This window comes from Hibiscus syriacus, unplaced genomic scaffold (assembly GCF_006381635.1).
Source record: "Hibiscus syriacus cultivar Baekdansim isolate YM2019G1 unplaced genomic scaffold, ASM638163v2 tig00110017_pilon, whole genome shotgun sequence".
Classification (NCBI taxonomy): Eukaryota; Viridiplantae; Streptophyta; class Magnoliopsida; order Malvales; family Malvaceae; genus Hibiscus; species Hibiscus syriacus.
The window spans coordinates 510,589-531,691 of NW_024062565.1; the positions used below are offsets into that span (position 1 = coordinate 510,589).

Genomic DNA, 21,103 nt, shown 5'->3' on the forward strand with positions numbered 1-21,103 from the left:
CCGTGGGTAGCACTAACACTGAGGCATTTTATTCAACAAAGGCACCATTTAAACAAACAATTTTTTCGTATTATTTCCATAAATTTTAGTCATAAAAATCGTATTAAATTTACAAATGCTATAAAATAGTTGTTATAATATTATAACAAGTATAATATTTTTGATAAATTTAATGTTTATTTTATAATAATTTAATGTTTATTTTATAATAATTTAATAAAATTTAATAATCATTAATAATAAATTGATTAATTTAAAAAATATTTGATAATTATTTAAAGGTATTTAATAACATTTAATATACTTTAATCGATATGTCAGATCATGTTATGTTTCTTATGTTGATGGTGGAAAAAAGTTTGTTAAATATATTTATAAAAATATATGTCTATCTTTTAAATTTTACAATCATCTTGACCATTAAACACAACACTCATTATATTCAAAATCTTCTTTCAAATCCCAGAGTTGTTCAATAGTCCTAAATGCATCATAAGTAGAGTGTACAAATCCAAAAGTAACCCAAAAGAATGAATTAATTGATATATTTCGAAATTAATTTTCTCAAAATCGTGTAACTAAAGTAGAACACTTGATCACAAAATTTTCTAACGAAATCACATGTTTGTAAACTTGCGGCATTTGTAAACACAAACGCCACTAAAACACGAGTCTATAGCGGTGTTTGTATAAAAACGCCACTAAATCATGAGTCTATAGCGACGTTTGTAAAAAATGCCACTAAATCACGAGTCTATAGCGGCGTTTGTAACAAACACGCCACTAAAGTATGAGTTTTTAGCGGCGATTGTATAAAAACGCCACTAAAGTACGAGTCTTTAGCGGCGTTTGTATAAAAACGCCACTAAATCATGAGTCTATAGCGGCGTTTGTATAAAAACGCCGTTATAGTAGGAGTCTTTAGCAGTGTTTGTTCTAAAAACGCCGCTACAAACGCCGCTATTAACCCATTTTGCTGTAGTGACAGTTTGAACATGATTATATCCCATTTCAGCATATTAAAAGGATAAAGAAGTGTGGGTAGCTTACATCATCCCATCTGCCCTTCTCATGTGGAGTCTATGGTTTGGACATTTCACAATTGTCTTACATAAACATCAAACCAAACCTAAAAAACATAACATTGTAATGGTGGAAGATTAACTAATGAATTTCAACCAAAGCCATCTTGATTATCCTAAATTTTCTTTTGGAATATCACTTGTGTACAATTAGAATTTACTCTTTTAAAAAGTCATATGAACAACTTTTCATAATAATTGCACACGTCATTTACTCTTTTAACCTTAGGTTTATACAAACTATTTTCTTTATTTACAAATTTAAAAGTGTCATTAACGTGAACCATCGAATAGTCTTGTTAGTAAAAGATAGCGTTATTCTTTTTAGAGGATTCGAGTACAAGAAACTATATATGTACGATTCGTGTGTTGTCGTAGTTTATATTTTCGATCATCAAAAACGAGATAGTTGAAAAGAAGTTGTTTTAGAATTTCAATAATTTTTTGTGAGGTTTTTTTGATATACTGTTTGCACTTAGTGGGATTGGAATCTATACCAAAGAGTCTAATCTTTTTGACACTACGAGTATTATAAAATGATCTCTGTCTCTTTGGAATCCAAAGACAATTTTTGCTCTTTTATCTTCCATCATTTTCATCTGTCTTGGTTCACTCACTTTAAATCCATGTTACCATAGAAAGAATAAATAGCCGGCCAACATTTCATGGTTAAATTTTAAAAATTCCAATATTTTTATATAAAGTAATTCAGTTTAACTTTAAAGATTATCGAATCCATATAATTACGGACACCGAATAACTTAAAAAGGTTTGTTTCTTTTATAGGGGGTCTTCCCCTACATGTAAAAGCTTCCAGTTTTCAAACACTCGGATAGAAGAATGCTTGCAATATAGTTTTTAAAAGGTGAAAAGCTCAATTGGATTTGACGAGACTTCGTCAATCCGTTCAGGTTATGACAAAAATTCATTCATCAAATTAGTACGCTTTGTACAGGTTTGACTTTGAATTTGCGTACACTTGGAGACACCTCTTTCCTTAAGCTACCAATTACCGTGTTAAGTTATGTATTAAATCAATGAAATTTCTTTATTTTTCATTTGCTTCCAGTTTTATTTGAGGGACTTGGGTGTGGTAATATTCTTCTTTAGGGAAGAAATAAAATGGGTGCAACTGTTCTTCCCTGTTCTTTGCATCTTTATACGCAAAAGAGAAAAACCAAACAAGATTTATTTTAAAAGAGAGAGAGAGAGAGAGAGAGAAATAAAAGAAGAGAAGAAAAGGGTCAGAGGGGAATCTGTGTAGCTTTATAGGACTGAAAGATTGAAACTTTTTGGGGTAATCTTGAGATCTTATTTGTTATAGCTTTGGTAGTCTTCATCCGACCTTTGCTGCTGGTTATTGATTTATTTGAGGCGAGTCATTTATCCACTTGGTTTGATTCTTCACCTTTATTTCTTTAAGAACCTGCAATTCAGTCTTTACATGTCCTGAGTTTCATTGTCATCCTGAGCTGGAAAGAACCTGTTTTTTTTCTTCCTCTTTTCTTGCTGTTTGCCTTTATATTCAATTGATCTAGCTAGAAACTTGATGCTTTTCACTCGTTTTTAGCTTAAACATTTTGGGTTTGCACAATGCCAGGTTAGCTATTTTGATTGCAATCATTTATACTCGGTTCACTTGCTTGCATTGGAACCAAATGCAGCTGAACAGATATAATTCGTTGTAGGCGATTGTTCAATATGCATGACCCCCCCCCCAAACCCCCAATCTAATATAAAATAGTTGTCTGCCCAGTTTATGGAGTTATTTTAGCTTTCTTCTCCTCTGGGCTTCTTTAAATGTACTTTGGTTTTGATTTTATTCTCTAGTAATTGTTTTAGCTCAAAAGAGTGATACTTACTGCATTTTCTCAATTATGTTTTTTGCTGCTGTTTACAATCTTCGATATTGGAATGGTGAATCTTTTGCCAAGCTTTGTTCATTGATGATTCTTCAATTAGAAGTATTTTCTTTTGCATGAATTTTGTAACTTCGTTTTTAGCTTATACTTTAAATGTACTGTATATTTTTGGACTTTTATATAGATTTCGTGATACCTATGTTTATATGCTTGAATGTATGTTCTGTATGCAGACGGAAATCTTATTGATTATGAGCGGATAACATTCTGCATTATGAATTGGATTAAAAAAGCTTTTAAGGGGCGTAACCATAAATCTTCGGAGAGACAATATCATGGGCACTATGCTGAGGATAGTCCCTTTTATCCACCTTCCGGCTCAGGGGTATTTACATCTGTTACTGTTTTCCTTTTCTCTTGATTGCTGTTTATATTTTCTCAACATTTTTTTATGGTTTAATCCCATCTGTTTTCTGTAATGCTGCTGGTGCGAAATGCATAAAATCACTAATATCTTTGGCTAAGTTGCATAGTACATATGTGGTCTCAACATTGTTTGAGCTACTTTAGTTAGTGTTTTGAATATACTTTCTATGTTATATCTTGGTCTCAACCTTGAATGTAGGACTCATGGCGGGAGTATGAGAATGAAGAGATAGATCGTGCTATTGCCCTATCCCTTCTTGAGGGAAGTCAGAAGGAGAGAAACGTAAAAGGTGAGTAGCATGTCCACACGATTTTTATGTGAATGTATTTGCCAGCTGTACTTTATGGCATCAGCCAATAGTTCCCAAAATAAATGTTCATTTTCTTCTCTACTTATTCTTATTTTCTAACATTCCACAATTTGAATTATTATGTTTCTCAAATGATCGGTTAGATGATGATTATCGACTTAAAGAAGATGAGCAACTTGCGAGAGCTTTACAAGAAAGCTTTAACTTTGAACCTCCTCCACAATATGAAAATCACAATACATATCAACCTCTGCCAGCCCATTTTCAGATGGGATACAGGTACATGATACGCCATTAATTACAATAATGATTTCATACCAACTCATCTAAATAGGGATGAAATATGAATCTATCTTTGAACTTTTTGTTCCTGCAATATGCTAATATGGGCTTCCATTGGCATCAGCAATGAAGCATTTCATGCAAAGACCTGTTGATATAGCTTATTCCATATCCTTTTTGCTCCCATGACCAAATTATTGTTTTTTTTTTCTTTTGCAGGATTTGTGCTGGCTGCAATACTGAGATTGGTTACGGAAGATTTCTAAATTGCCTCGGTTCATTTTGGCATCCAGAATGCTTCTGTTGCCATGCTTGCAACCTCCCAATTTCTGATTATGAGGTACAAATTTTGGTGGCTACCAATGTTACCATCTTTGGTTCCTTCACTAGACGTTTGATTGATGAATAAGCTAATTTAGATCTGTACTTTCTTCTGTAGTTCTCTATGTCTGGGAATTACCGATTTCATAAATCTTGTTACAAGGAACAGAACCATCCAAAATGCGAAGTCTGCAACCACTTTGTAAGTTCTATTTCCTGCATTGGGTTAATATTCACTTTGTTATAAATTTGTGTTGCTTCTACTTCATTGAACGTGTAAAGTTTTAAAGTCAAAATTATATATGATTTGCTGCTTATTTCAGTGCATTTATTATATATGACAGTTCTTACCTAATAAACCATGAGTGGTTTTTCAGTTCTTACCTAGTAAGAATTTCAAGTGCTAAAACCAAAAACCTGAAGGTCATATGAGCACATATCAATATCTTGTTATAAAGTTTTATGAAAGTGTGGTTTATAGTTGATATCCTTGGATGTAATTCCAAGTTTAGAGATAGAATTTAGTGGAATGGACATTACAAAAGAAACTACAGAATAAGGAAAACCTCTATATCCATAGCATGTCCAAATCTTCTATCCTACAATGTTTTTAAGTAGTTTTGAAAGGAAAAAAAGGTGAATCTAGTGATCTTAAGCATGCCACTCATTTCTTGTTGCTATTGTCTTTTTGGATGAATTCTTTTGACAGATCCCAACAAACCCAGCTGGTCTTATTGAATATAGGGCACATCCTTTTTGGATCCAAAAGTACTGCCCTTCTCATGAACATGACGGTACTCCACGATGCTGCAGCTGTGAGCGAATGGAGGTTAGTATGATGAAACATGCACATATTTCTTAGTGTATTTGAGTTTACAAACTCCATACTATCTCTGAATAATAAGAGTAAAGTTTGACACATTTGCTCAACCTATGCAGCCACTAAACACGGGATATGTGCCCCTTAATGATGGGCGGAAGCTCTGCCTAGAGTGTCTCGATTCTGCAGTTATGGATACCAGGGAATGCCAACCCCTTTATCAGGATATAAAAGAATTTTATGAAGGCTTAAATATGAAAGTTGAGCAGCAAGTTCCATTACTCCTAGTTGAAAGGCAAGCTTTGAATGAAGCCAGAGAGGGAGAAAAGAATGTAAGTTGAAAATTTCTGAAATAATGACATCAAAAATAATATCTAGGAGTGCTCTATGTTATGTTAATATTTCTCTTCAGTCATGTCTAACTGCTATTGAAGCACTTGCCGGCATGCTTCTGCTTCTAGATGTTGTGTCATGGAAATACCATGTTGACTGCTTATTGGAAATACTCACCAGCAGTTGTTTGTTTCGCCTGGATATGATTGCATTCTAAAAGTTTCACCTTGGGCAGGGCCATTATCATATGCCGGAGACGAGAGGACTCTGCCTTTCTGAGGAGCAAACTATCAGCACTGTAAGAACTTTTATTTGCTATTGTTTGATCTTAATAATTTTCATTAGTCTTTTTTACTTATTTCTCTAAGATTCATACCATCTTCAACTTAAAATCATCAGATTCTAAGGCGACCAAGATCTGGGACAGGAAATCGTGCAGTGGACATGATAACAGAGCCCTACAAGTTGACACGCAGATGTGATGTGACTGCAATTCTCATTCTTTACGGCCTGCCGAGGTATTGTTTTAATTCCCAGAATTGCTTTATATGTGACTGCATTACATTTAGTCAACAGTGACTGAATGAAAGAATTGCAATCTTAAATCCTAATAATCTCTTCTTGTTCTTTCTAATTTATCAAATTCTTCCTGTGCTTTAACGTAGCATTCATATCTGTAGCAGTTTTTGCAAATTTTGATTGCTCTCTGTACCTTAAGTAATGTTGATGTATTTGATGCGAACATGTATATCTTGAATTTGTAGGTTGTTAACTGGATCAATCTTAGCCCATGAGATGATGCATGCATGGATGAGACTTCAAGGTGCGTTCGGCTTCCATCATAAGCGGTTAAAAATGTGTTATTTTCCCCATTTAGAGACACTTTGACAAATATGCTGTTTGTTTGTCAGGTTTCCGGACTCTTAGTCAGGATGTTGAAGAGGGTATTTGTCAAGTGTTAGCACACATGTGGTTACTTACCCAGCTTGAATCTGCTTCAAGCAGCAATGCTCCACAGTCTTCATCGTCTGCTTCGAGTAGTAGATTAAAAAAGGGCAAAATATCTCATTTTGATAGGAAGCTTGGGGAGTTCTTCAAGCACCAAATTGAATCAGATGCTTCCCCTGTATATGGAGATGGTTTCAGAGCAGGTCATCAGGCAGTTTATAAATACGGTCTTGGAAGAACCCTTGAACATATTCGGATGACCGGGAAGTTCCCTCACTGAAACCCCAAATTCTCAAACATGTTTCCCTATTCTTTTAGAGAGTTGAAACTGTGCCTTTTCATTTTAGAACCAAAGGCCCCCTTGCACATAGGATAATATTCATGTCTCCGTAGGGTAGTTTTAGAAGCATTGCCAATTTTCATTCCTTGTAGCTGTCAGTGCCATTCTTCATTGTTTTATATAATTAGTTTATTGTTTTTGTACCCTTTTTGAGAACAAAATTATTTAAACATTTCATTTATAAAGAAATTTCGTTTCATGTAAACTGATAACGGCGCCTATTTACATGCGTCTGCTCAAATTTTGGACGTAACTGACACTAGTTTCTCCATGCTCGGTCTGTTGGTTCTTTTGTTAAGCAGGCTACGCTAAATTGAGCCACCCGCATGGAAAACTCTGTCCAGTTGTTGCATAAAGCATAGTATCAATGAAAGAATTGAGATCAGTGTTTGCATCGTCTTATGGAAACCACTGTTTCTGATAGCAGTATTTATCTTCTATCTCGTGTAAGGATTGCATTTTTTCCGGTGATCAATCAGTTCAAAAAACACAACTCCAAAAGCAAAGACATCGATCTTGGAAGTAACCTGCCCTGTCTCTGCAAACTCTGGTGCGAGATAACCTCTAAGAGACGCTGCACTTTTCATTAACCACCGCTCCTGCTAGGCTGAAGTTTTCAGTTTTGGCCCTTAGAGCGCTGTTTAGCAACACATGACTTCTCTTGATGTCCCCATGTACACGAGGCAGGTTTGGTGAAAGTGAAACTGTGAAGATGGTAAAATCCATTGGTTTTTTTTTCACATACTCAAAAACAAGATAGAAAAAGGCCATCATTTTTACACACACCTTGAAGCTTTATCAGATTGAAATGATTGATATTCTTCAACAAATGTATTTCCTTGGATACTTCTCGTCTGTCTCGTCTCAACAAATGTATATTCTTCAACACATGCTCCGAGTTAAAAGACCGAGCCTTGTAGATAAGAACGTTTACATTGGCCCATCTATTTGTCTTAAACCTTCGAATTGCCTCCAAGTTTCCAGTTTAGCAAACGTATAGCCGGACATGAGAGCCCATTGATTTTACCTGTCAAGAGGCCAACAGGACCCAACCAACTTCAAGTCTTCAACTACAGCATCGGCTCTCTATGCCTTCCCCGTTTCGAATTAAAAGAAACCATGGAAACAGTAGTAGCACTTCCTTGCAACAAAATTTTCATATCCCTGGGCTTGTCTTATGACCTCGAAACGCCGTATTTGATTGGCCAAAAATGCTATTATCACTGCATACCTGAGAGAGTCTTTAAACCAATGTTCAGGTGCTTCCGGCTCTACCCTCCTTCCCTACTCTCCCATCTCTACTTCTCACTCATATCCTTCCACGCGTCCTCTCCGCTCTACTGGAAACTCCGGGACGAATACAAACTCAGCCGACCCGAACTCTTCTCACGGATCACCCGACTCCTTGTCCTAGGCCGTTACAACGACCTCTCTTTCGACTTCTCCGATGAACTACTCGATTCCGTTCTCCAAAACCTGAAATTGAACCCAGAAGCTTCTTTATGTTTCTTCAAATTGGCTACCAGGCAACAAAAGTTCCGACCAAACATAACCTCGTACTGCAAAATCGTCCACATCTTGTCCCGAGCTCGTATGTACGATGAAACCAGAGCTTATTTATCCGAACTCGTCGTTTTATGCAAGAACAGTAGCTTTTCTTCTTTAATTTGGAATGAGATCGTCAGGATCTATAAGGAATTTAATTTTTCGCCGTTGGTTTTCGATATGTTATTGAAAGTTTTTGCTGAAAAGGGATTGATTAAGAATGCTTTGTATGTGTTTGATCATATGGGGAAGTACTGTCGTGTCCCTAGTCTAAAGTCATGTAATTGTTTGCTGAGTAATTTGGTGAAGGAAGGAGAAAGTTATACAGCTCTGCTCGTTTATGAGCAGTTGCTTAGGATTGGGATCGTACCCGATGTTTTTACGTGTTCCATTATTGCTAATGCTTATTGTAAGGAAGGGAGATTGGACAGGGCGGTGGAGTTTGTGAAAGAAATGGATAATTCGGGTTTTGAGTTGAATGTGGTTAGTTATAATAGTTTGATTGATGGATTTGTTAGCTTGGGAGATATGGAGGGAGCTAAAAGGGTGATGAAGTTGATGACTGAAAAAGAGATTTCGAGGAATGTCGTTACGTATACGATGTTGGTCAAAGGTTATTGTAAAAACCGTGAGATAGAGGAAGCAGAGAAGGTGATTAAAGAGATGGAAGCAACATTGATGGTTGTGGATGGTTATGCTTATGGTGTGCTGTTAGATGGTTATTGTAAAGTTGGAAAAATCGATGATGCTATCAGGATTCAACAAGAGATGTTGAAAAGGGGACTGAAGATGAATTTGTTTGCTTGCAATTCGATGATCAACGGGTATTGTAAGGTTGGTAAAACTCATGAAGCAGAGAGGGTTTTGAAGAATATGGGTGATTGGAACATAAAGCCAGATTCATATAGTTATAATACTCTGTGAATGGCTATTGTAGGGCGGGCCGTGTGAATGAGGCTTTCAATCTTTGTGATGAAATGCTTCGGGAAGGAATTGAACCACGTGTTCTAACTTACAACACCCTTCTCAAGGGTTTAAGTCGTGCAGGTGCTTTTACTGATGCCCTGCACCTTTGGCATATGATGCTGAAAAAAGGCTTTATCCCGGATGAGGTTGGTTGTTCTACTCTGCTTCAGGTATTTTTCAAGATGGGAGATTTTGAAAGTGCTTTAGGATTTTGGAAAAGAATTTTGGCTAGGGGCTTTTCCAAAATTAGGATTATTATTAATACAATGATTAACGGACTGTGTAAGATTGGGAGAATGGATGAAGCAAAAGAGATATTTGGCAAAATGAAGGAGCTAGGGTGCTTACCAGATGGAATAACATATAGAGTCATGACTGATGGGTATTGTAAAATTGGGGAAATCGAAGAAGCTTTTAAATTTAAAGATACGATGGAAAGTGAAGCAATTATTCTTACAATTGGAATGTATAACTCTCTTATTAGTGGCGTTTTCAAGTCCAGAAAACTGAGAAAATTAGAGGATGTTCTTACTGAAATGCAATCCAGGGGAGTAGCCCCTAATCTTGTTACGTGTGGGGCTCTGATTTTCGGTTGGTGTGATGTAGGAAACTTGAGTAAAGCTTTTAGCATATACTTTGAGATGACAGAGAGAGGGTTTGCACCGGACATTAAGATTTGCAGCAAAGTAGTAAGTTGCCTATACAGGCTTGGCAGGATCGATGACGCAAATATACTCTTGCAGAAGATGGCAGGTACTGATCCTCTTTTAACTCACATGGGTTTGGATAGCCAGAAGACTGATGTTAGTTCCTTAAACATTCAGAAAATTGCAAATACTCTTGATGATAATGCCAAAAGCTTTTGTCTGCCCAACAAAGTTGTGTATAATATTGCTATTACTGGATTGTGCACGTCTGGGAAGGTTGATGATGCTAGAAGATTTTTCTTAGCCTTGCTGCAACGAGGTTTCAATCTCGACAATTTCACATATACCACTTTGATTCATGGATATTCAGTCTCTGGTGATGTCGATGAAGCATTCAGGTTACGGGATGAGATGCTGGAAGTGGGTCTTAAACCGAACATTGTTACTTACAATTCTCTAATAAACGGACTGTAAATCAGGAAATCTAGATCGAGCACGGAGGCTTTTCAATAAGCTTCCATCTAAGGGGTTAGCTCATAATGCTGTTACCTATTATACGTTGATTGACGGATATCTTAAAGTAGGTAAAACGTGTGAAGCCTCCAGATTGACAGAGAAAATGATGGAAGAAGGGATTTCCCCATCTCTAACCTCCAGTTCCGCTTTGGTGAGTGGCCTTTGTGAGCAAGAAGAAAAAGAAAAGTCTGAAAGTTTTGGCTGCTCAGGATTATGTTAAATGTGGAGATATGGAGATAACCGACTCTTCATGCATTTCGTATGCCCGTCCCTCGAATTTAAGCCATTATCAAACAGAACGGAGTTGATAGCATCCTCGGATTCTAAAGCATCAGAGAATGCATGTTTCACATCCGATACTGTGACGGGAGCTCGCAAGTCACAACTAAGGGATTAACTGGGATGGTTTTATCATGGGAATAAATTTGAAGATTGGCCATCCTCGTTTTCTTCTTTATCATTGAAACTCAAGGTTTGGTCTCATATCTTGCGTTCCCTGAAGATTATACATACATGAGATGCTTTAGAGCTTCAAGCAGATCTTTTGTCGTGATGGTATCAAGCACAAGGGACGTCCGTTTCCAATAAACCCATTTTTTAAAATTTGTTATTATTTTTTGTTAGTTCAACATATAAACCCATGTTTTACACGTGATCTGGACTATCTTAGATCGTCTTAACTCAGCTGGAAGCTTATTAAGATTTTAATTGCCGTTTATCAGAATCTGGAAGCTTTGACACATTTTGTAGTTATTTTCAGGTTTTGAAAATGAATGAGTAAACACCCGTTTTTGTCCAGGTTTTATTATAATTATATTTTGTAAGTCCAACCCGAAGCCCAACAAATCCCAATATACAAGCCCACATTAAAAAACCCGGTTCAAGTCCAACAGGAGACCCGACTTAATTACGTCAAAACCCAAAATCTATTAGGGTTTTTGATGGTTTCCAACGCCGCCTTCAACAACAACCCTTGAATCTGAAAGCATCCAACGACCCAAATGTGTTTCCAAGCTTAGGATTTTAACCGTAAATGTCAACAGCCGCTGCCAAGATCAAAATCTGGCCGTTCGATGATGCGCCCGTGATGCACGTGCCAGCCTTCTGTCTTCCCCCGTCGTGTGAGCTGTCACCGAAGCTCCATGCCGCCGCTGTCATCACTCTGACACTGTATTTCAGCCATCCATCAACCCAATCAGTCACAAGTTAGAACCAAAGTAAAAAAACCTCAATTCAAATTAATTAAAAAAAAAGTCATAATTGTTTTTTTAAAACTTAATTGTTTTTTTTAAATGGTTATGACAGAATGTATGTATCAGAAACGAAGTCAAAACTTAGCTTAAATACACATTGACAACATATATTTTTGGGTATTTAGCACACACACTACGTGTTTAGGAATAAAAATTGAGCAGAACTATAATTGATGTTTAGCAATAAAAGTCATTTCATATCGTACTACGTCAATTTGTCTTCGATTTTACTTTAGACAGATTTATTTTGGAAATTAACCAAACTGTACTTCAGTTATTGTCGTGTCAAAACATGGTTAAATTAGGGGTATTTGTTGTTTTTTTTTTTAAATAAAATATTTATCGTGAAAAATTATTCAAGGAATAAAGTGAACGATATAGAAGTTGAGGATAATTTTTTCTGCGCCTCCAGACGAGCTAAAACCCTTGCCAGGGGCGGATGCCAGAGGTGATGGAGTTTTGATAATGTAATTCTTCACGTTGCTCGTTGTAATACCCAAAAGAAAAAAAGATATAGTGAGTTTAAAGATTAAATTTTAGTAATTGAATTGTAAATATACTATAAATTTTGAAATACCATTATTGTATGAGATACAATTTTTTTTAGATTTATGACTATAATTTTTAAAATAATTATAATTTATAATTATTAATTAAATTTTATTGAGTATGTCGATTAAGATTGTAAATGAGGTAAGATAGATCTTGAATGTTGACATAAAAAGGTGACGTGTAATATTCATGGATTGTGCATGACTCCATGTGGTTGCCTGAGCATGGCTCCTTGTAGATGGTGTGAGGGTTGTTAGGTGGTTAAGGTTAACCCAATTGTTTATATAATCTAGTTTTTCTAAAAGTAATGTATCTTTCCGGATCATTAAAAGAAAAAGTTGAGAATATAGAGAAAAGTCAATATGGTATCATAGTATAATAGACCTGATATTTCATATAGCGTTGGTTGTATGGCTTAGTATATGCATTAATTTGTTAGTTGCATTAGTTGGGGTGTGTAAAATTACCCGACCCGGTTGATTCGACCCGTCGACCCGGATATAAAATATCGGGTAATTCTCTAAAAAAAATTACCCGGCCGGGTAGGGCCCAAGTCACAAAATATAGTTTTTTCGGGTATCCGGTTACCCGAGTACCCGATTAGTTTTTATTTTTTTTATTTTTTATATATAATTATATAAAATATAATGAATTATTTATATTATGGATTATTATATTTTGTATTTCGAACTTTTAAATTTTATGTTCGGATATTAGAGTATGTAATTCGAAGTTTCGAACTTTTAAATTTGTGTATATTTTTTTAAATTAATAATTTGAAAATAAAAAATTAAAAACTAGGTATCGGGTACCCGGGTACCCGCAAAATCTGGGAACCCAATTACCGGGTACCCGTAACATCCGGGTCGGGACATGGGCCGAGAAATCGTCGACCCGGAAGTTACGGGTACCCGAAAATCCGGGTAACCATATTTGCACACTCCTAATTGGCGGTAAAGTTTATCTTGCGTATCTATCTACTATTTTAGATTATGGTCTAGTGTTTCGAGCATCTTCGAGTACCTTTCTGCTACATACTTTATTTGTTGTGGATTGAGCTAGCAACAATGAATATCTATAATCAGTTTCGTGGTGCTCTTAGAAATAAAAGTTTTTGTATCAATACACAATTGAGACGAAGTATCGTGAGACTACTGACGTGGTGCTTGAAATTGTTTGACTTCGTTCACTTTTTACGGATATGGATGTTAAGTGTTATGATGTTCTCGTTCTCTGGTGTGATAACACAAGTGTAGTTGTTATGAGTGTCAACCCATTGTTTCATATCTGTTATAAACACATTGAACTTGATGTTCATTTTTTGGGAGAATGTTGCGAATGGTATGGTTTGTGTCAATTATGTTCCTGGCCAATATCAATTTGCTGATGAATTTACTAAATCTCTTTCAAAGACTTATTTTCTTGTTTTTAAGCAGAAACTTAATGTTATTGGTTATATTGATTTTAAGGGTTAATGTTGAAACAAAATATTAATGTGTAAAATTCATGCATTGTGCATGACTCCATGTAATTGTTTGGACATGATTCCTTGTAGATTGTGTCAAGGTTATTAGATGGTTAAAGGTTAAGCCAGTTGTTTACAATTGGATTTTGTTAGTGTGATTAATATATATAATATAGTTTTATTAAAAGTAATGTATCTTTTTAGACCATTAAAAGAAAAATATGAGAATATAGAGAAAAGTCAATATGGTATCAGAGCATACTAACATGATATTTCATATAGCGTTGGTTGTGTGGCTTAGTATATGCATTAACCTTGTCAGTTGCATTGGTTGGATGTAAAGTGTATCTTGCGATGTCTATCTAGTACTTTAGATTATGATATGGTGCTTCGAACATCTTCGGGTACCTTTATGCTACATGTTTTATCTGTTGCGGATTGAGCTAGCAACACTGATTATAAACGACCAGTTTCAGGTTATTGTGTTATCTTGGTGATAATCTCACTGATACTACCTCAGTGGTACTACCTAGGCTATTTCCCAAATACAATTTCTAGGTTATGGGTGTTGAGTTATGAAATATTTATGGTTTAGATGTTAGGATACCTTGTTCATTAGGTTGGTAAGAATACTTTTCATTTTCCCCTATTACAGTCACTTATATGGGCATTTTACCATCTACTTTAGAAGATTCATGCTTACTTATCTGTTCATTATCTTTCTTCTCATTGTTGGGACTTGACTCTTCTTCAGATGTTTCATCCCCTTCCTTGCTTTTAAGAATCTTCAATATGCTTTTTAGATACTCTAGTTACTCAGTTAAGCCTGATTCCACGTTGAACAATCGTTATTCTTTCTCCTCCCATCACTTTGGGACTAGTATCATCTTGTAAGCCCTCCATTTGCTTTTGGATATCATTCACTTATTGTTGAATGACAACTAAGGTTTGTTCCTCTGTCATGGTATGCGTTTTCTTTTGTTTACCTAATTTTCTTGATCAAGAACTAGGCTTTGATTATCAATTTGTCACGAATTTGAGATAATTTTTGAAATTAAAGAACGTTTGCATAAAGGATTATAGAGAGAGACGATGGTTTTGAGAAAAAAAAAAGACATCAATTCATTCATAAGATTACCCCTTAAGGTTGGGTACAACATTATATATTCATGCGTTCTAGCCTTCATGTTACATTCCCTATCTTGAATGCATATTGGATAAATAAGAAATTCAAAGTATTGGAAACGAATTTAGAACATATTGAGAAATTGGTAAGATTCTTGATTTTTAAATTCAAGATAGAATATTGAATATTAAGGAGAGTTATAGTGATATAAGTTGTCTAGAAGAAGTGTAGTTAAATTTAAAGGGCTAAAAGGAGGTTATATAAGAAGAATTAAGTAAGTTTGGGTAATTTTTTGTGCTTAAAATGTGATTTTTGGGTTAGGGGTATCGGTACCCATTCAAAGGTACCGATACCATCTCAAACGAAAAATTACAGAATGCAATGAGGGTATTAATACCCTAAGGAGGGTATCGATACCCCCTAAAGGAAAAATATGAATATTTGTTTATTAAGTTTGTTTAAGTTACTAGTATCAAATTACATGGTGTATGTATCAAATTACCCCCTAACGAGGGTGTTGATCCATGTAGGTGTCCTTCGTGTTAGCCATTTCCTCCGTGAGCTCAGTATTCTTTAAGGCTGGAGTTGCTTCATTGGATGATTCATAACGCGTTCTGGCCTTCATGTTACATTCCCTATCTTTATTATAATTCTTATTATCATCGCCCAGTCCACCAGCAATAACTTCCTTTGACCACCCATTTTCAGATTCTCCCTTTTACATTTTAATTCTCAATTTCGTTGCGATCCCTAATTGTTCACGATTCTCTCCCAATTCTTCTCTTCTAAACCTTAATTTAAGTCTCTATCGTGATAGTAATGTACCATTTTCATATCATTAAAAGAAAAAAATTGAGAATATTAAGAAAAGTTAATATTAAAATACTCGAGATAGATTAGGTCAAAGTTCAATAAATACATTTGAATGGACTTGAGTCGAGCTTGACTCGAATTTTTAATGAACTGAAATGTGTTATATGATACTCGACTTGAAAAACTCGCGAGCAACTTAAGTTTGAACTTAAGGCTTTAATCGGGTTAAGTTTAAGATATTTTCTATTTTTAACTTTTGCTATACAGATTTTGATTGGAGTAATCACCATACACGAGCCCATCATCTGGGCTTTCTTCTCCTTATTGTTATGACAGGAAAAAAAAATCCTTGATGTTTACAGTGTAATCGTTCTTGCAAAAAGGAAGAGTAAAGATTAATTGCAGTACATATAATGTAATACCTGTAATAATCTTCAATCGCCCATTGCTCTCTCTTCACTCAGCACCATCATCGGCTAGAAATCTTTACAGCTCCACCATTTCTTGACGATTAAGTCACTTTCTCGGCAAACAAACACTTGCCCAGAAAAGTTGGTATAGTTAAACCAATTGAAATCCAGCAGCAAATTAACAAGCGTTTCCCATTTGTTTCAAATTCAATCAAGAATCCAAAGCAAATGGTGATTGCAGGAGATCATAAGGTGCCCATAAAGCGTCCAGAGGGCATGGCCTATTAGCATCAAGCCTCGCCCATGGTTTCCCTTTTCCACTCCAATGTAAAAGACTAACCGGACCTGGATGCAAATCTCTGCACAAACCTCTATAATTATCGCCCCCGAGGCCATGCTGGTTCCATCTGTGATCAACCGGCACTATATTTCCGGCGAAAACTAATAAAAAAGGTGGCAAAGAACCCAATTCGTAAATCCTCATTCTTTTTTGAAGCTCCATCCATTCTTCAATCTTCGTCGTGTAATCTCCGTCTCTCCATCGATCAAGGTCGATTACCATAACTCCAGTGTTGAAGTAACAGGGTTTACGGTTAGCGAAAGTCAAGGATAAAGAAGGGGTTTGACCAAAACGTTGGAGTAAAGTAGGCCGTGAAGTTTGCATTGCAATGCTCAGGTGCAGCCAAGACTGAGTCGTCTCCGAGTGGGGTTGCGGCGAGTTTAGCTATGTCATCGACGAGAACCAGGTCTGAGTCAAGATACACGACTCGGCGGACGCATAAAGGAAGGAGATTGGCTAAGTAGCTTCGAGCGTAGTTCAAAGGGCAATCCAGAGCAGAGCGGATGGAGGTCGAAATGAGACGCGAAACAGACGAGTTGTCGAAATAGTAGACTCGGAAGTTGAGGTAAGGGAAGGAGGAGGAGATGGTGGCGCGTAAAAGCGACGCGTTGGAAGTGGCGGAGGCTACGAAATGGAAGGCAATGTTCTGAGGACAAGAGGAGTGTTGAAGTACCGAGAGAATAGCCGCCATGGATCCCCTGATGTAAGATGTGTCAAGGGTCATTGCCACATGAACCGCTTGATCCGAGCACAAAACGGAATCCTCGCCATCCGATCCATCTTCATCAACAATTACCGGACAATCCGGAGAATTATAGAACTGCGGGGCTTCCTTGAATTGTTGGGGTGTCGGTGTAGCGACGGTGGGTTTAGCGGCTAAGGCAATGAGCAATAGGAGGAGAAACTCAAAGACCGGTGATTTACTCATTAGTGAAAAGGTTGTTGGCCAATTGGTCTTTTGGAGAGGATTTTAAAAGGGGGAGGAGACAGCTGCAAATGGTGAGAATAAGGTTACCGAAGAGGAACCTTTAAGGGTGGGCCTAACCAAGAATTTTTGAGTTCACATTGGTTCTAGATTTTGTTTTGTATAATTATAATGTCTTCAAACTATATATATATTCAAAAGGGCACCCACTATGGTCCTACATCTTTTTCCATCAACTCTCAAAAGGGTACCCTTAATATTTCTTTTAACGCTGAAAGCATATTCCAGTCACCGACAATGTCTCAAATCAGAGTGGTCATGAAAGTCGGCCTAAATGAGCTGCCATGCACATGCTTCAATCATATATCTGTTCCCCCCCATCAAAAGTCATTCCAAAGTAATAATAGACGTACGGTCTCTCTTCCACGTTTCAGTTCTGTACAAGACGAACGATGGGTCAAAACTTGAACCCCTCTAGAATAAATGAAAATTATTCAGAGTTGAAACTCTGCGTACCCTGATTTAATTTGTAGGTGTCCCAATATGAAGCATCGGTAATCTTAGGCCAAGCTTATCCATTTCAACCGCAACAGCTAGCACAGAAACTGCTCGATACTATATCACACAGCGACAATGATGGTCAGTTAATGCTAGGGCATAGGAAAATGGAAAACATAATCCAGATTCCACACCTGCCCTACCCTATATTGATCAAGGCTTTCTTAACTTCTTACACGTTTTTTGTCTGTGTGAAATTCGTGACATTATATTTTTCATGGATTTTCCCCACGGATAAAGTAAAAAAAGAATTTACGGATTAAATGAGCTATAGATAAATATAATGAAAATCAAATAACATTGGATTTTTATGGTACAAGGACATTTAAAAAAGTAGTTGACAAGACGAGAGAACGAAAGCTTTCATATCTGTGCATGTTCACCAGGTCCCAACTGTAGGCCGAGCAACCCATTCGCTTAAAGCTTTTATAAAAATCTTGAAACTAGTGGATCAGATCAAACCATGAGGCTGCTCGAATGCAGCCATTTCAGAACCACATGTTAAACATGAAACCGATACATATCCAATAAGCATCTTGAATAGAATTAATACATGAAGTAGAATAAGCGTTGATGAAGTACAGCCAAATCATGTAGTAATGAAACCAGTCTGTTATGAACCTTTATATGGCTTAACTCTGCAGCAGGGGTCCTTGTAGGGTTAGATTTTAGATAGAATATTAAAATTTCTTAAAGGTGATTAAGAAGTAGGGTACTGAGTTATCGTCATCGAGTCTGCCCAAATGAAACACTTGAACGGTTGTTGGGAGCCTTTGTTTTGCATGTGTTAGGTTTCCCCCTGTTCCCATCCTACGCCATTATTGCATCACTTGTTCTCTGTCTCAGCAAAAATTTGTGGTCAGGGTTAGAATTATAATGTTAAAAGAGGTTATGGTTAAGGGAGATAGCTTCTGCTGTCTCCTTGTCAAAAACAAACATGGCAATGTCTGCAGGAGTTTGGATTCTGTTGTTTTTTTTACTTTGATTGGGTTTGTTAACTATCAATTCACCCTAGGTCAGACGAGCTTTGTTCAGCTGTGAAAATATGCAAGACATCAAACCCGCTGGGAAATTTGTCATGCTTGGTTTGAAGGTAAGTGGTAAGAAAACAAAGTTGTTTTTCCAAACTGAAAATGGAAAATGATGAAGTGTTACCTGGCATAGGTGGTGATTCAAGTCCAGATATGAGTGCAAACAATACAGTACCATGGCCGAAAACATGGAAACAAAAAAGGAAAAAATTTCTGAAAGTATGATCAATTGAGTTAAATAGAGTTTAGAGAGGGTGATTATGGATTAATTAAGAGAGGTTATGGGGGAAATAGTGGTGGGAAGTGTGGTGGTGGTGGTTAAGTGGGCTTGTTCAGGTTGCTCTGATGTTGGCCCCGTGGGCGGGAATAATATTGGTAATTTTTTTTCCAATTTTGTTCACGTAAAGATAGGACACATTTTATATCTTTTGTGACCAAATTTGATGGGGGTAGTGGAATCGAGCCGGCCTAATATAAATACGATAACGCTGTATGTAGGTTCTTACATCATCCCAATTCCTCTACAATCAAATCACTCCAAGTCCTCTTCCCATTTTGCTCAATCTCCCCTTCCTCGAAAAGCAACAATGGCGATTTCCTCTGGGGTTTATTTTCTTTTTCTGCTGAATCTCTTCTCGTTTGGTAAATATATTCTCTTTATTAGCATTACTACATTTTTCTTAGCTCTTCCTTGTTTGTTTGTTTTGTGTAACAAAAGGCTTTATCTTTTCCATTGAAAATCTAGTACTTAGAAATAACATCTGCTCGACTTTGCTTGTAACGACGGTTTCAGGGATGATGTTTTCTTCAGCTACTCTTTTTACAGTAGAAAATCGTTGTAAATTCACCGTATGGCCGGGTTCTCTGACGGGAAACGGACCTGCTCTTGGTGAAGGTGGTTTTGCATTGGTACCTGGTTCATCATCCCAACTCCAGGCTCCACCCGGTTGGTCCGGTCGCTTTTGGGGTCGAACGGGCTGCAATTTTGACAACTCTGGCGCTGGTAAATGTGTAACCGGAAACTGCGCTGGTGGCTTAAAGTGCACAGGTGGTGGTGAGCCGCCCGTTTCCCTGGTGGAGTTCACTCTTAATGGAAGCGATAATAAGGACTTTTATGACGTCAGTCTGGTGGATGGTTACAACCTTGGCTTAGCAATCAAGGCAGTTGGTGGCGCAGGTAGTTGTCAACACGCAGGTTGTGTCAAGGATCTCAACATAGATTGCCCTGCCGAGTTACAGATGTTGGATTCAGGTTCCGTTGTCGCTTGTAAAAGCGCCTGTGCGGCCTTCAACACGCCAGAATATTGCTGCACCAATGACCATGCTACGCCTCACACATGCTCACCCACCAAGTACTCGCAGTTGTTCAAGAATGCCTGTCCCACGGCTTACAGTTATGCATACGATGATGCCACCAGTACCATGACCTGTATCGGGTCGGATTATGTGATCACATTTTGTCCAACCGAGTCGTGAACATGACCCATGGTTTGTCCAACCGAGTCATGAACATGACCTATGGTTTAATTTGGTATTGCTTGCTTAAACTTGATTGGATTGTAAGGTTTGAAAGTTATAAATATTGAAATGAATGGTTTGGTCCTTTACTTGAGAGTTTGTGTGAGATATAAAGATTGTGGTTAGTTACTTAGTTTGTTTGGTGGGAAAGCCATTATTGTGTATGAATATGAAACCACCTTTTTTATTAAGTTCGTTCAATTAAAAATGAAATATAAAAAATTAAATTAAATATTATTTTTTAGTTTTATATTATAAATATTGAATTTATACCTTATAAACTACTTCATATGTTATTAAAACTTACGGATTATTTCAATTATTTTGTTTAAGTTTGGATATATTATTCTTTTCAATGTGATACTATAATGTTTTTTGGATGCATTATTTTTAAGTTATGTTTAAAATTTTAAACAAAAATTGAATGTTTTAGTCACATCGCTTAATTAAATAATTTTATTGTCCGAAAAAATAAATTTTTAGATCTCGAAAATTATAATTTTTTAATTTGACAAATACAACAACAATTAAAAAAATCAATTATAAAATAATTTGATAAATAAAAAATTCACGAAAATACAATTTTTTTAATTTTAAAAATAAATTGTTTTCATATATTTTTAGAAAATTGTGAATCTTCCTACTTAAAAATATTGGGAAAATATCAACAATGAAATTTTAGTTATAATTAAGGTAGAAAATAAGATATTTCT

General features: G+C 36.4%; 4 protein-coding genes across 4 annotated transcripts; 3 read left to right on the top strand and 1 right to left on the bottom strand.

Moving 5' to 3' along the window:
• The first annotated feature begins 2,300 nt into the window (after positions 1–2,300).
• LOC120212850 (protein DA1-like) lies at positions 2,301–6,927 on the top strand. Its single transcript, XM_039211035.1, has 12 exons — positions 2,301–2,456; positions 3,178–3,329; positions 3,570–3,660; positions 3,825–3,960; positions 4,183–4,303; positions 4,403–4,486; positions 4,994–5,113; positions 5,224–5,436; positions 5,673–5,735; positions 5,837–5,955; positions 6,202–6,260; positions 6,349–6,927. The coding sequence occupies exons 2-12, from the start codon at positions 3,219–3,221 to the stop codon at positions 6,663–6,665; spliced, it is 1,434 nt and encodes a 477-aa protein (XP_039066966.1). The 5' UTR covers positions 2,301–2,456; positions 3,178–3,218; the 3' UTR covers positions 6,666–6,927.
• Positions 6,928–7,851: 924 nt separating this feature from the next.
• Positions 7,852–10,992, top strand: LOC120212851 (putative pentatricopeptide repeat-containing protein At1g19290). Its single transcript, XM_039211037.1, is given in 5 exon segments — positions 7,852–9,186; positions 9,189–10,350; positions 10,352–10,579; positions 10,581–10,642; positions 10,645–10,992. Coding segments are annotated over 5 exon segments (2,814 nt in total). The 5' UTR covers positions 7,852–7,976; the 3' UTR covers positions 10,797–10,992.
• Positions 10,993–16,027: 5,035 nt separating this feature from the next.
• Positions 16,028–17,347, bottom strand: LOC120212854 (probable galacturonosyltransferase-like 1). Its single transcript, XM_039211039.1, is given in 2 exon segments — positions 16,028–16,637; positions 16,639–17,347. Coding segments are annotated over 2 exon segments (1,056 nt in total). The 5' UTR covers positions 17,287–17,347; the 3' UTR covers positions 16,028–16,229.
• A 1,980-nt stretch (positions 17,348–19,327) lies between these two features.
• On the top strand, positions 19,328–20,482 carry LOC120212855 (pathogenesis-related thaumatin-like protein 3.5). The gene is made up of 2 exons (XM_039211040.1): positions 19,328–19,514; positions 19,666–20,482. The coding sequence occupies exons 1-2, from the start codon at positions 19,460–19,462 to the stop codon at positions 20,346–20,348; spliced, it is 738 nt and encodes a 245-aa protein (XP_039066971.1). The 5' UTR covers positions 19,328–19,459; the 3' UTR covers positions 20,349–20,482.
• The last annotated feature ends 621 nt before the right edge of the window (positions 20,483–21,103 follow it).